The following is a 15,110-nucleotide window of genomic DNA, read 5'->3' on the forward strand; positions in this document are numbered from 1 at the left end:
CGGCTGCTGCAGGAGAGCATGCGCGGCGTGGACATCTGCAAGCAGCTGCTGGCGTGCAACCCGCTGGGCGGCGTGCCGCGGGACCGCCACTGGAGGGGCCTCTTCTGGTTCCTGCTCAACCTCAGCGTGGTCAACGCCTTCATCGTGCTGCGCGAGAGCCGCAAGTGGAACCCGCCGCACTGGGTGGAGGGGGGGCTCTTCTCCCAGGTCAAGTTCCGCCGCCGCCTGGGCACGCAGCTGGCCCGCTGCTACCGCCGGCCCCCCCCCGCGGGCCCCGACCCCCCCAGCGGGGCGGAGGAGGATGACGACCAGGACCACCACCACGAGGACCAGGAGGAGAAGGAGGAGGAGGAGGAGGTGGTGGAGGTGGAGGGGCGGCGGCAGGGCGGGGAGCCGCTGAAGGAGGTGCACCGGTTGACGCGGATCAGCTTCCGGACGAAGCGGTGCAAGAACTGCAACGTGAAGCAGGTGCGCCACGAGAGCGTGTTCGGCTGCTCGGCGTGCAAGGCCAACCTCTGCCCCCAGACCAGCTGCTTCTGGGAGTTCCACGGCCTGGCCCCCGTCACCGCAGGTCAGTGGGCCCGTAATAAGATCATATAACCACAATAAGACCAGGTAGGACATATACGGCATACATACCACATATAAGGTACACACATACCACATATAAGGTACACACATACCACATATAAGGTACACACATACAAGGTACACACATACCACATATAAGGTACACACATACCACATATAAGGTACACACATACAAGGTACACACATACCACATATAAGGTACACACATACCACATATAAGGTACACACATACCACATATAAGGTACACACATACCACATATAAGGTACACACATACCACATATAAGGTACACACATACCACATATAAGGTATACACATACCACATATAAGGTATACACATACCACATATAAGGTACACACATACCACATATAAGGTATACACATACCACATATAAGGTACACACATACCACATATAAGGTATACACATACCACATATAAGGTACACACATACCACATATAAGGTACACACATACCACATATAAGGTATACACATACCACATATAAGATACACACATACCACATATAAGGTACACACATACCACATATAAGGTACACACATACCACATATAAGGTACACACATACCACATATAAGGTACACACATACCACATATAAGGTATACACATACCACATATAAGGTACACACATACCACATATGAGGTACACACATACCACATATAAGGTACACACATACCACATATAAGGTACACACATACCACATATAAGGTACACACATACCACATATGAGGTACACACATACCACATATAAGGTACACACATACCACATATAAGGTACACACATACCACATATAAGGTACACACATACCACATATAAGGTACACACATACCACATATGAGGTACACACATACCACATATAAGGTACACACATACCACATATAAGGTACACACATACCACATATAAGGTACACACATACCACATATAAGGTACACACATACCACATATAAGGTACACACATACCACATATAAGGTACACACATACCACATGTGAGGTACACACATACCACATATAAGGTACACACATACCACATATAAGGTACACACATACCACATATAAGGTACACACATACCACATATAAGGTATACACATACCACATATAAGGTACACACATGCCACATATAAGGTACACACATGCCACATATAAGGTACACACATGCCACATATAAGGTACACACATGCCACATATAAGGTACACACATACCACATATAAGGTACACACATACCACATATAAGGTACACACATACCACATATAAGGTACACACATACCACATATAAGGTACACACATACCACATATAAGGTACACACATACCACATATAAGGTATACACATACCACATATAAGGTACACACATACCACATATAAGGTACACACATACCACATATAAGGTACACACATACCACATATAAGGTACACACATACCACATATAAGGTACACACATACAAGGTACACACATACCACATATAAGGTATACACATACCACATATAAGGTACACACATACCACATATAAGGTACACACATACCACATATGAGGTACACACATACCACATATAAGGTACACACATACCACATATAAGGTACACACATACCACATATAAGGTATACACATACCACATATAAGGTACACACATACCACATATAAGGTACACACATACCACATATAAGGTATACACATACCACATATAAGGTATACACATACCACATATAAGGTACACACATACCACATATAAGGTATACTCATACCACATATAAGGTACACACATACCACATATAAGGTACACACATACCACATATAAGGTACACACATACCACATATAAGGTACACACATACCACATATAAGGTATACTCATACCACATATAAGGTATACTCATACCACATATAAGGTATACACATACCACATAAGGTATACACATACCACATATAAGGTACACACATACCACATATAAGGTACACACATACCACATATAAGGTACACACATACCACATATAAGGTACACACATACCACATACTGTATAAGGTACACACATACCACATATAAGGTACACACATACCACATATAAGGTACACACATACCACATATAAGGTACACACATACCACATATAAGGTACACACATACCACATATAAGGTACACACATACCACATATGAGGTACACACATACCACATATAAGGTACACACATACCACATATAAGGTACACACATACCACATATAAGGTACACACATACCACATATAAGGTACACACATACCACATATAAGGTACACACATACCACATATAAGGTACACACATACCACATATAAGGTACACACATACCACATATAAGGTACACACATACCACATATAAGGTATACACATACCACATATAAGATACACACATACCACATATAAGGTACACACATACCACATATAAGATACACACATACCACATATAAGGTACACACATACCACATATAAGGTACACACATACCACATATAAGGTACACACATACCACATATAAGGTACACACATACCACATATGAGGTACACACATACCACATATGAGGTACACACATACCACATATAAGGTACACACATACCACATATAAGGTACACACATACCACATATGAGGTACACACATACCACATATACGACACACACATACCACATGTGAGGTATACACATACCACATATGAGGTACACACATACCACATATAAGGTACACACATACCACATATGAGGTACACACATACCACATATAAGGTACACACATACCACATATAAGGTACACACATACCACATATAAGGTACACACATACCACATATAAGGTACACACATACCACATATAAGGTACACACATACCACATATAAGGTACACACATACCACATATAAGGTACACACATACCACATACTGTATAAGGTACACACATACCACATATAAGGTACACACATACCACATATAAGGTACACACATACCACATATAAGGTACACACATACCACATATAAGGTACACACATACCACATATAAGGTACACACATACCACATATAAGGTACACACATACCACATATAAGGTACACACATACCACATATAAGGTACACACATACCACATATAAGGTACACACATACCACATATGAGGTACACACATACCACATATGAGGTACACACATACCACATATAAGGTACACACATACCACATATAAGGTATACACATACCACATATAAGGTACACACATACCACATATAAGGTATACACATACCACATATGAGGTACACACATACCACATATGAGGTACACACATACCACATATAAGGTATACACATACCACATATAAGGTACACACATACCACATATAAGGTATACACATACCACATATAAGGTACACACATACCACATATAAGGTACACACATACCACATATAAGGTACACACATACCACATATAAGGTACACACATACCACATATAAGGTATACACATACCACATGTCACACGTCAACAGGACCGTCTGCTGACCCTCTTTCTGTTTTTTGATACTTTCTTTTTATTTGTTTTTCAGGATAAAAGAGAACAAATAGACAGACAAAGAACACTTAGGGCAAGCATGGTCCATATTAGAGTGTGAGAATAATAATAATAAAAAAAAAAGTAGAAAATTAAAGTGGGTTACATTCCTTACAGTAGACAGACCATTTTTCCCAGGCCTTGATATTGCGATCAAACTGTAACCTTAAGGAAAAGGTCAGTCTCTCCATACTGTTTATTTCGTTGACGACTGCAATCCATTCGTCTTTAGTTGGCGGATTTTCCCTTAGCCACTTCCGGGTGATGGCTTTCTTGCATGCAGTAAGTAGGATTTTGTAGAGGTACTTATCGTGGGCCATAAGATTGTCTGGAAGTTTACCCAGGTACAGTATAATAAAGGAGTTTACAACTTGTATTCCAAAAATTGAACTAATGCTGACCCTCCTTCTGTTTTGGTTTCAGTTTCCCCCAAAGTCGGATTCACCCGAGACAAAATAAGGTAAGAGATTCTGAAAATGATCCTCCACTCCCTGTCTCACCCTCCACTCCCAGGTCTCACCCTCCACTCCCTGTCTAACCCTCCACTCCCAGTCTCACCCTCCACTCCCCGTCTCACCCTCCACTCCCTGTCTCACCCTCCACTCCCAGTCTCACCCTCACACTCCCTGTCTCACCCTCCACTCCCAGTCTCACCCTCCACTCCCAGTCTCACCCTCCACTCCCAGTCTCACCCTCACACTCCCTGTCTCACCCTCCACTCCCTGTCTCACCCTCACACTCCCAGTCTCACCCTCCACTCCCAGTCTCACCCTCCACTCCCTGTCTCACCCTCCACTCCCTGTCTCACCCTCCACTCCCTGTCTCACCCTCCACTCCCAGGTCTCACCCTCCACTCCCAGGTCTCACCCTCCACTCCCAGTCTCACCCTCCACTCCCAGTCTCACCCTCCACTCCCAGGTCTCACCCTCCACTCCCTGTCTCACCCTCCACTCCCTGTCTCACCCTCCACTCCCTGTCTCACCCTCCACTCCCAGGTCTCACCCTCCACTCCCAGGTCTCACCCTCCACTCCCAGGTCTCACCCTCCACTCCCAGTCTCACCCTCCACTCCCCGTCTCACCCTCCACTCCCCGTCTCACCCTCCACTCCCCGTCTCACCCTCCACTCCCCGTCTCACCCTCCACTCCCTGTCTCACCCTCCACTCCCAGGTCTCACCCTCCACTCCCCGTCTCACCCTCCACTCCCAGGTCTCACCCTCCACTCCCTGTCTCACCCTCCACTCCCTGTCTCACCCTCCACTCCCAGTCTCACCCTCCACTCCCTGTCTCACCCTCCACTCCCCGTCTCACCCTCCACTCCCTGTCTCACCCTCCACTCCCAGGTCTCACCCTCCACTCCCAGTCTCACCCTCCACTCCCAGTCTCACCCTCCACTCCCAGTCTAACCCTCCAGTCTCACCCTCCACTCCCCGTCTCACCCTCCACTCCCAGTCTCACCCTCCACTCCCTGTCTCACCCTCCACTCCCAGGTCTCACCCTCCACTCCCCGTCTCACCCTCCACTCCCAGGTCTCACCCTCCACTCCCCGTCTCACCCTCCACTCCCAGGTCTCACCCTCCACTCCCTGTCTCACCCCCCACTCCCAGTCTCACCCTCCACTCCCTGTCTCACCCTCCACTCCCTGTCTCACCCCCCACTCCCAGTCTCACCCTCCACTCCCAGTCTCACCCTCCAGTCTCACCCTCCACTCCCCGTCTCACCCTCCACTCCCAGTCTCACCCTCCACTCCCTGTCTCACCCTCCACTCCCAGGTCTCACCCTCCACTCCCCGTCTCACCCTCCACTCCCAGGTCTCACCCTCCACTCCCCGTCTCACCCTCCACTCCCAGGTCTCACCCTCCACTCCCTGTCTCACCCCCCACTCCCAGTCTCACCCTCCACTCCCTGTCTCACCCTCCACTCCCAGTCTCACCCTCCACTCCCTGTCTCACCCTCCACTCCCAGTCTCACCCTCCACTCCCTGTCTCACCCTCCACTCCCAGGTCTCACCCTCCACTCCCCGTCTCACCCTCCACTCCCCGTCTCACCCTCCACTCCCTGTCTCACCCTCCACTCCCCGTCTCACCCTCCACTCCCCGTCTCACCCTCCACTCCCCGTCTCACCCTCCACTCCCCGTCTCACCCTCCACTCCCTGTCTCACCCTCCACTCCCAGTCTCACCCTCCACTCCCTGTCTCACCCTCCACTCCCAGTCTCACCCTCCACTCCCTGTCTCACCCTCCACTCCCTGTCTCACCCTCCACTCCCTGTCTCACCCTCCACTCCCAGTCTCACCCTCCACTCCTCCAGTCTCACCCTCCACTCCCAGTCTCACCCTCCAGTCTCACCCTCCACTCCCAGTCTCACCCTCCACTCCCAGTCTCACCCTCCACTCCCAGTCTCACCCTCCACTCCCAGTCTCACCCTCCACTCCCAGTCTCACCCTCCACTCCCAGTCTCACCCTCCACTCCCAGTCTCACCCTCCACTCCCTGTCTCACCCTCCACTCCCTGTCTCACCCTCCACTCCCTGTCTCACCCTCACACTCCCAGTCTCACCCTCCACTCCCAGTCTGACCCTCCACTCCCAGTCTCACCCTCCACTCCCAGTCTCACCCTCCACTCCCTGTCTCACCCTCCACTCCCTGTCTCACCCTCCACTCCCCGTCTCACCCTCCACTCCCAGTCTCACCCTCCACTCCCTGTCTCACCCTCCACTCCCAGTCTCACCCTCCAGTCTCACCCTCACACTCCCTGTCTCACCCTCCACTCCCAGTCTCACCCTCACACTCCCTGTCTCACCCTCCACTCCCAGTCTCACCCTCCACTCCCAGTCTCACCCTCCACTCCCAGTCTAACCCTCCAGTCTAACCCTCCACTCCCTGTCTCACCCTCCACTCCCCGTCTCACCCTCCACTCCCTGTCTCACCCTCCACTCCCCGTCTCACCCTCCACTCCCTGTCTCACCCCCCCTCCCAGTCTCACCCCCCCCCCCCCCCACCCGGTCTTCCTAGCGGTCCGTCCTGATTGGCGGCTCTGATTCCGTGCTCCACACTGTCTGTTAAAACAGTCCCACAGAGGGCCGTTGTGGAGAAGGACTGCGGATCAACCCAGATGATATCCACACATCAGATATTACACACTTAAAAACGAAAATTAAAAATATTCTTGACCGACCACCGAGCCTCGTTAACCAGTTGAAACCGGTAAACCGATCACATTAAAATGTGCTATTTGAAATAACATACATTTCAAGCCGCGCCAGCCGCCTGCTATTACTTCTAATAACGGACAGGTCTAACTCACTGTCCTCTAATAACGGACAGGTCTAACTCACTGTCCTCTAATAACGGACAGGTCTAACTCACTGTCCTCTAATAACGGACAGGTCTAACTCACTGTCCTCTAATAACGGACAGGTCTAACTCACTGTCCTCTAATAACGGACAGGTCTAACTCACTGTCCTCTAATAACGGACAGGTCTAACTCACTGTCCTCTAATAACGGACAGGTCTAACTCACTGTCCTCTAATAACGGACAGGTCTAACTCACTGTCCTCTAATAACGGACAGGTCTAACTCACTGTCCTCTAATAACGGACAGGTCTAACTCACTGTCCTCTAATAACAGACAGCTCTAACTCACTGTGTGTCTTCTAATAACCGATAGAACAACTCTTTTGTTGCTGTCGTCTGCCCTCTAACCTCTAAGTGTTTTAGCCTGTAGCCTAAAAGTTTTCCTTTTCGCAAACGTTGTGAGCTGGCGAACCCTACAAACCCTGTGATCTCGCGCCAAATATTTTTATTGGTTTATTAAGTACAAACAGGCGAGTTATGAAAAATTGTTGAGTGTGAGGGATAATTTGTTCACCTCACACAAAAAGACCTTGGAGTGAGATGGCCCAACTGTAGTCTTATAGTGTTTAGTCTACCGTTCATAATAATTTAGAGGTCATATTCTCCGCTGCTCGCATGTGGGAATAATTAAGACTTGAGGAGAGATTAAACAGTGGGCCAGAGACGCTGTGTCCGTCCAACCTCCAATAAGTCACCTCGTCTGATCGTCTTTTAGTGTGAAGTGAACCCATCCCACGGTCCACACTGAGGACTGATCGGTTAACGTTGATGCGGTCAACCGTCGGTCAAACGGTCACCGGTCAACATCCCTCCTCTGAAATACCGTTTTTATATGGCGGTGACCGGGGGGGGGGAGGACCAGAGTGGAGACAGTGTTTAACGACATCCTGTCTGCTCTCTCCTCTGTTGTGTTCCCGCCGCTCTTCTTATCTCTGGTGTGATCGTCGTCATATAAAAGCGTTTCCTCCTCCTCGTGTCTAACGGCCGTCTGTCTCCTCCTCCTCCTCCTCCTCCAGCGGCGCCATCGAGGTGGAAGGGGAGGTCCTCCAGAGGGCCGTGCCCCGCATGGACCTCCACCCGGACCAGGAGGACCAGGAGGAGCAGGAGGACCAGGAGGAGCAGGAGGAGGGTGACGAAGACCAGGACCAGGAGGACGAGGACGAAGGAGGGACGGAGGCGGCGGCCCACCCTCTCCGCTACACCTTCAGACCAGAAGACGAGGACGAGGAGTTCCTGGCAAGCGAGGCCGCCACGCCTGCGGAGAAAGAAGAGAAAGAAGAAGAAGAAGCAGAGTCGGCGGTCGCGGTGGCGCCGGCGGTCACGGTGGCGCCGGCGGTTGCGGCGGTTGCGCCGGTCGCGGCGGTGGTGGCGGTGGTTGTGGTTGCGCCCGCAGGGGGCCCCCGGCCGGGCGGCCAGCAGCTGAGCGCGCGGCAGCTGCGCGTGTGCCTGGCGGCGCTCTGCGACGGCGTGCAGCAGGCGGCCTACGAGTTCCTGGTGGAGCCGCAGCAGGTCCGGGCGTGGCTGCGGCAGGCGGGGCGGCGGTGGGGCCCGGCGGCGGCGGCGGCGGCGGCGGCGGGCGAGGACCACATGGTGGAGTGGGTGCTGTTCATGCGGGAGCAGCAGCTGCCCATCACGGAGGGCGGGCTCTTCCAGCACGCCGCCACGCTGAAGAGGAACGGCGTGTTCGGCGACGCCTTCCGCATCTCCTACAACTGGGCGGTGGGGCTGCTGCTGCGGCACCGGCTGGGCCCGCCGCCGCCCGGCCGCCGGCCCCCCCGCCGCCGCCGCCGCCGCCGGGCCCCCCCCGCCGCCGCCGCCGCTGCCCCGCCTCATGGAGGAGGGCATCCGCAGCTTCACCGAGTTCACCCGGCGCCAGGTGGACTTCCACCAGATCCCCCGCGGCGCGGTGGCGGGCGTGACGCGCCTCAGCCTGTTCCTGGACCGCGGCCTGATGAAGACGCACTCGCCGGCCGCCTGGCAGAGCCACGCCCTGCGGCTCAGCGGCACGGGCACGCCCCTGATGACGGCCTACCTCACGGCGCTGGCCGACGGCACCCTGCTGCCCGCGCTGCTGCTGCTGTGGGACCCCACGCGGCCCGAGGGGCCCCTGCCGCTGCCCGGCTCGGGCCCCGGCTGCGCCGCCTCCTTCCTGGTGGAGACGGCCCCCCACGGCCACACCTCGGCCGAGGGCCTGGAGCTGTGGGTGAAGCGGGTGTGGCGGCCGCACGCCTCGCCGCCGCCGCCCGCCGCCGCCGCCGCCGCCGCCGCCGCCGCCCCCCACCACCGCAAGCGGCTGCTGGTGCTGGACCGCCACCGCGACCACGTGGCCGAGGGCTTCCTGGCGGCGCTGGGCCAGACGCGCACCCTGCCGGCGCTCATCCCGTCGGGCTGCGGCCTGCGGCTGCAGCCCCTGCGGGTGGCGGCGCTGCCCGCGCTGCAGCGCCTCCTGCTGGGCCGCTGGCGGCGGCTGCGCGCCGGCAGGGAGGGCGTGGGCCAGCGCGCCGCCGCCGCGCGCCAGAGGCTGACCGGCTGGCTGCGGGACGCCGTGGCCGCGCTGCGGGGACGGCCCGCGCTGCTGAGGGCCTCCTTCAGACTCACCGGGCTGGTGCCCCCCCCCGCGGGGGGGGAGGAGGGGGAGGAGGAGGGGGGGGGGACGGGGGGAGGGAGGAGGGGGGGAGGGAGGAGCTGATCCGCAGCCTGGCGGAGGCCATGCAGTGCCCCGGGGACCTGGAGGAGGAGGAGGAGGAGGGAGGAGGAGGAGGAGGAGGAGGAGCCGGTCCCCCGTGAAGACGAAGGAGGAGGAGCCGCCGGGAGGAGGAGGAGGAGGAAGAGGAGGAGACGCCATCGTGAAGGAGGAGGATATTCATTACTGGGGAGGAGAAGGAGGGGAGTGGCGAGGAGCAGACGGCGGCCAGCACCCCCTCCCAGAGAGGAGGGAAGGTGGAGGAGCAGGAGGAGCTATAGCGGAGGAGGAGGAGGAGGAGGAGGGAGGAGGAGGAGGATGAGCTATAGCGGAGGAGGAGCAGGAGGAGGAGGAGGAGCAGGAAGAGGAGGAGGAGGAGGAGGAGGAGGAGGAGCTATAGCGGGGAGGGCTGAGGTGCATGGATGAAGAAGGTTGAAGTGCAGCGTTGTTGCCGTTCCAGAACGTTCTCCCATTCTTGCTCCGGACGGTGATCCGGGGGCTCCTGATTGGTTGAGGGAGACGGATGAACAGCAGTCCTGTGTTCCACAGACAGGGACCCGTCTGTCCTTCCTCACCCTCCCGTTGACCTGGTAATGTCCCGGGAAACGGGTGGTGGTACACGGTGTGACGACCCGGGCGCCCTCCTCCCTGATACCCTGGTGCTAATTATCTGAAATAAAGGATTGTTTTCTTTTTTGTACACTTGGGTGATTCGTTTGTGTGTTTTTATGTTGACGTGTGAAGTCTAGTTACATAGTGAGGTTAATAAACTAGTTAGATAGTGAGGTTAATAAACTAGTTAGATAGTGAGGTTAATAAACTAGTTACATAGTGAGGTTAATAAACTAGTTACATAGTGAGGTTAATAAACTAGTTAGATAGTGGGGTTAATAAACTAGTTAGATAGTGGGGTTAATAAACTAGTTAGATAGTGAGGTTAATAAACTAGTTAGATAGTGAGGTTAATAAACTAGTTAGATAGTGAGGTTAATAAACTAGTTAGATAGTGAGGTTAATAAACTAGTTAGATAGTGAGGTTAATAAACTAGTTAGATAGTGAGGTTTAATAAACTAGTTAGATAGTGAGGTTAATAAACTAGTTAGATAGTGAGGTTAATAAACTAGTTAGATAGTGGGGTTAATAAACTAGTTAAATAGTGGGGTTAATAAACTAGTTATATAGTGAGGTTAATAAACTAGTTATATAGTGAGGTTAATAAACTAGTTAGATAGTGAGGTTAATAAACTAGTTAGATAGTGAGGTTAATGAACTAGTTAGATAGTGAGGTTAATGAACTAGTTAGATAGTGGGGTTTAATAAATGTGTTTCCGTCCCCATTTCAACATAGAACCGCCAACTCCCGGTGTGGCTGTGCGCCACCGGGCAGATGGTCGATGTAAACCTCTTGTGATTCAGCAGAGCTGCCAACTCTCAACGGTTTCACCGTGAGACGCGTTTGCCTGTTTACACACGACGCACGCACACACGCACACACACATCCAATTTCTCACGGCAAAAAAAAAAAAAAAAAAAAAGCCGAGACGCGTTCGTTCCTTTCCAAACTCCCCGACGGTAGAGTGAGACAGCGGGAGAAACTACCTCGAGAACCCCCCCCCCCCCCCCTCAACAACTCCGCCAGCCTGTAATCTCGTGTACAGCCCCCTCCTCCCCCGATCGCCCGCAATCCAACACTCCCCCCGCCCCCCCCCCCCCTCAACAATCCTCAGCACCATCACTGAATAAGATGCCACTGGCTATAAGGTGTGCATTAGAAGATCCTACAGAATCTCACTCCGGCCAAAACCCAAAAGTCGGCAGCCCTGGAGTCAGGGAGGAAATGTCTTTCGAATGCCTTGAATCCCACGGGAGGGGAAATACCGACGCCGGAAACTATAAAACTCTTTCCTAGAAAAGAGAGCGAGAGAGAGAGAGAGGGCTCATATCTTGCAGGCTGGATTTATTCATCCGAACCACAAAATGGTTTGCGATCATGTTACCTCCTACAAGTGTTCATTCTGCGAAGGAGCAAAAATGATAAATCAAAACACAGCCGCGAGCTGCTGCCAGAGTCGGTGACAGGCACCCAGCTGCGCCCCGAGCTGGAGAGCGAAGGCAGTGGTGGAGGAGTTGTGGAGGAGTTGTGGAGGTCGCTGTGAGATGTCCAGGGTTAGTTAACCCGTGGTGGACCAGAGCCCCCCCCCCCCCCCCCCCCTACTGCTGGAGCTAGGCCACGTGGGACGGGGAGGTTGTCAAACGCAGTCCTCCGGTATGACAGCACATGATCCTTGAGGATCTGGGTCCGGTCCCAGTCGATTCGATTCGATTGCTCAAGCCTGGCCTGTGGACGTCTGTTAATCCACTTTAGTTTTTATGGCAGTGTTTTGACCACTTGAATCAAGTCAAGAACATTGTTGGGGAGTAACGGAATACATGTACCGGCGTTACGTATTCAGAATACAAATTAAAGTAGGCCTAACTGTATTCCGTTACAGTTACAATTTAAATAGTTGGCATTTAGAATACAGATACATTGTTGAAATCCATGGATTACACGACGATACTTCTGTTTATTCACTCGAGGGTGCTTTCGCACCAACAGCATTTAATAGAGCGCACTAAACGAGAGAATGCAACCACCTCAGCCGGCCGAGACCTCCCTGAAGAGGTGGTCTCGGTTCGCTTGAGATGTGAAAGCGAACGCACCTCGGTCCGATCCGGTCCTAAAAAGCACATACGCCTCTTTGGACGTAACAGGCACCCGCTCAGCCGCGCGCATTATGGGAATTATTATAGTTATTACTGTTTGATTAGCGGTAACAGCACATTGTCGGACCGTCGGGTGAAAATTAATCGTGGCTCAACATGGAGCTGAGAGGAGACGGGATGTCTATTGGATATATGGGCGGACGCCCACATAGAACGTATGCTGGAAAACACACATTAATATGCCGATGCATTTAACACATTCCGCATCAGGATGAGGGAGGAGGAGTTGGACCGGTCCGCAGATCAACGGACATCACGCTGGATAATATCCATGACTGTTTACTTTAACTTTAACGTTGTTTACTTTAACGCTTTACCCCACCCCAGACCTTTTTGTCCAATGATTTAACGATCTTTGCACACACACGTGTGTGTGTGTGTGTGTGTGTGTGTGTGTGTGTGTGTGTGTGTGTGTGTGTGTGTGTGTGTGTCTCTCTTCTCTCTCTCTCTCTCTCTCTCTCTCTCTCTCTCTCTCTCTCTCTCTCTCTCTCTCTCTCTCTCTCTCTCTCTCTCTCCTCTCTCTCTCTCCTCTCTCTCTCTCTCTCGCTCAATTCGTCTGTTGGTCATATCACCCTTATAGCAGGGGTTCTCAAAGTTTTGACAGCTGATCATTTTAATGACCAGGTTGCATCTCTACAGTTACATGTATTGGTCTGCATCCAGTATAAACACATTTTAAATAACAAATTAGGCTAAACCTGGCACAACTTGAGAAAACCTTGAGAAACATTTAAACTAACACACAATCCCTGGGGTTCTCTGCTCTATACAGTCGAACTTGGGATATAACAGTCCTGTGTGCATTTCAGAATAAAAACTTATTTAGAACAGAAAAACAGAAAAATTAAAATCAATTTTTTTTATTATTATTATTTTCTAAACTTACATCTGTATGTCATTGCGGGCCGCCAGGAATGTTTCTGCGGGCCGTCATTGGCCCGCGGGCCGCACTTTGAGAACCAATGCCTTATAGTTTTCCTCTACAGCAAATTATATAATCTAATTCACTTTCAGGGAGACTCGGGCCCAACACATTCAGTCAGTTGGAACAGAAGAGCACTCCAGAATAGGCCTGTTCAGTAAGCAGGATTTGATGGCGCATTCCTACACTTATAAAATGCAATTCAATGTGGAAGTAATCCAAGTATTCAGAATACAATAGCCTACCCAGATTGAGCAATGTGACGGAATACCTTACAAATTACATTTTTGGGCATGTATTCTGTATTCTGTAACTGGATACATTTTTTAAAATATCCTTCCCAACACTCATGAATATCGTGTTTAAAATATCTGCAACTTGACTTTTTGTGTAATTAGTAAGCATCGAAAAGTATTTAAACGCGTGTTTTTTTTTTAAAATAGTACAACTTGAATCGCCCCTAGGCTATATTAATTGGGAAGAGGTGAATTCAAATCGAATAAATGCAGAATACCTGCTTTTAAAAAAGTGTGATGTGTCAATATTATGAATTCAATAGTGTTTACGTGTCCATAAACTAAAGCAGACCGTGTCTCCTCTCTGCTCCTCTCCGAGTTCCAGAAACACGACCCCCGTTTACTGTGAAGAGCTGTTAGGACACATGCGTGCTTCCTCTCCTTAAGTCCCTGACGGGTTCTCTTAAGTTCCCTAAGGACAGGAACCTTCAGTTTGAGTGTGAAGCTGGAGCTTCAGAACTGGTTTGATCCCGTTAATTATCTGGGAGAAGATTGGGAAACTCGAATTCGACAAGTGGCTTCAGAGGGGATGTGGAAAAAAGCTGCTGTTTTTTTTGTTGCAGAAAACGCAGAACTGCGGGTGGAATTCGTGTGGGTGCTGAGAGAGGCAACGAATGTGACGGACTGATAATAAAACTGCCAGTATCATTCGGTGCCTTGCACCTAATGCAACACAGTGGTTGTTCTTTTTTTCTTCGATTATTATGAGCAGCATACAACGAATTAATAATAATTTATTCAAAACCAATGTATCTTAACCTCGATGTCCAGCCTCTCTTGTGACATTGTGGCCGCTACATAACACGAGGCCGTCATCAAGTCCAGAAAGTTGTTCAGAAAGTTACACATTCTTCAAGTTTGGAGATGCTGGCTCCCTTCCAGCAGAGTCCACCAGAGAGGCCATGCCCGCCCGGTGCTTTTCTC

The 15,110-nt window shown here is 51.0% G+C and overlaps 1 protein-coding gene across 1 annotated transcript; it reads left to right on the forward strand.

The window, feature by feature from the left end:
- Positions 1-6: 6 nt before the first annotated feature.
- On the forward strand, positions 7-12,358 carry LOC311371038 (uncharacterized protein; the record flags this gene model as incomplete). Its single annotated transcript, XM_084489277.1, has 5 exons — positions 7-571; positions 4,586-4,622; positions 8,535-10,083; positions 11,551-11,609; positions 12,226-12,358. The coding sequence occupies exons 1-5, from the start codon at positions 19-21 to the stop codon at positions 12,356-12,358; spliced, it is 2,331 nt and encodes a 776-aa protein (XP_084345403.1). The 5' UTR covers positions 7-18.
- Positions 12,359-15,110: the final 2,752 nt, after the last annotated feature.

Source organism: Micromesistius poutassou (assembly GCF_964030765.1).
Source record: "Micromesistius poutassou genome assembly, contig: SCAFFOLD_1310, whole genome shotgun sequence".
NCBI lineage: Eukaryota > Metazoa > Chordata > Actinopteri > Gadiformes > Gadidae > Micromesistius > Micromesistius poutassou.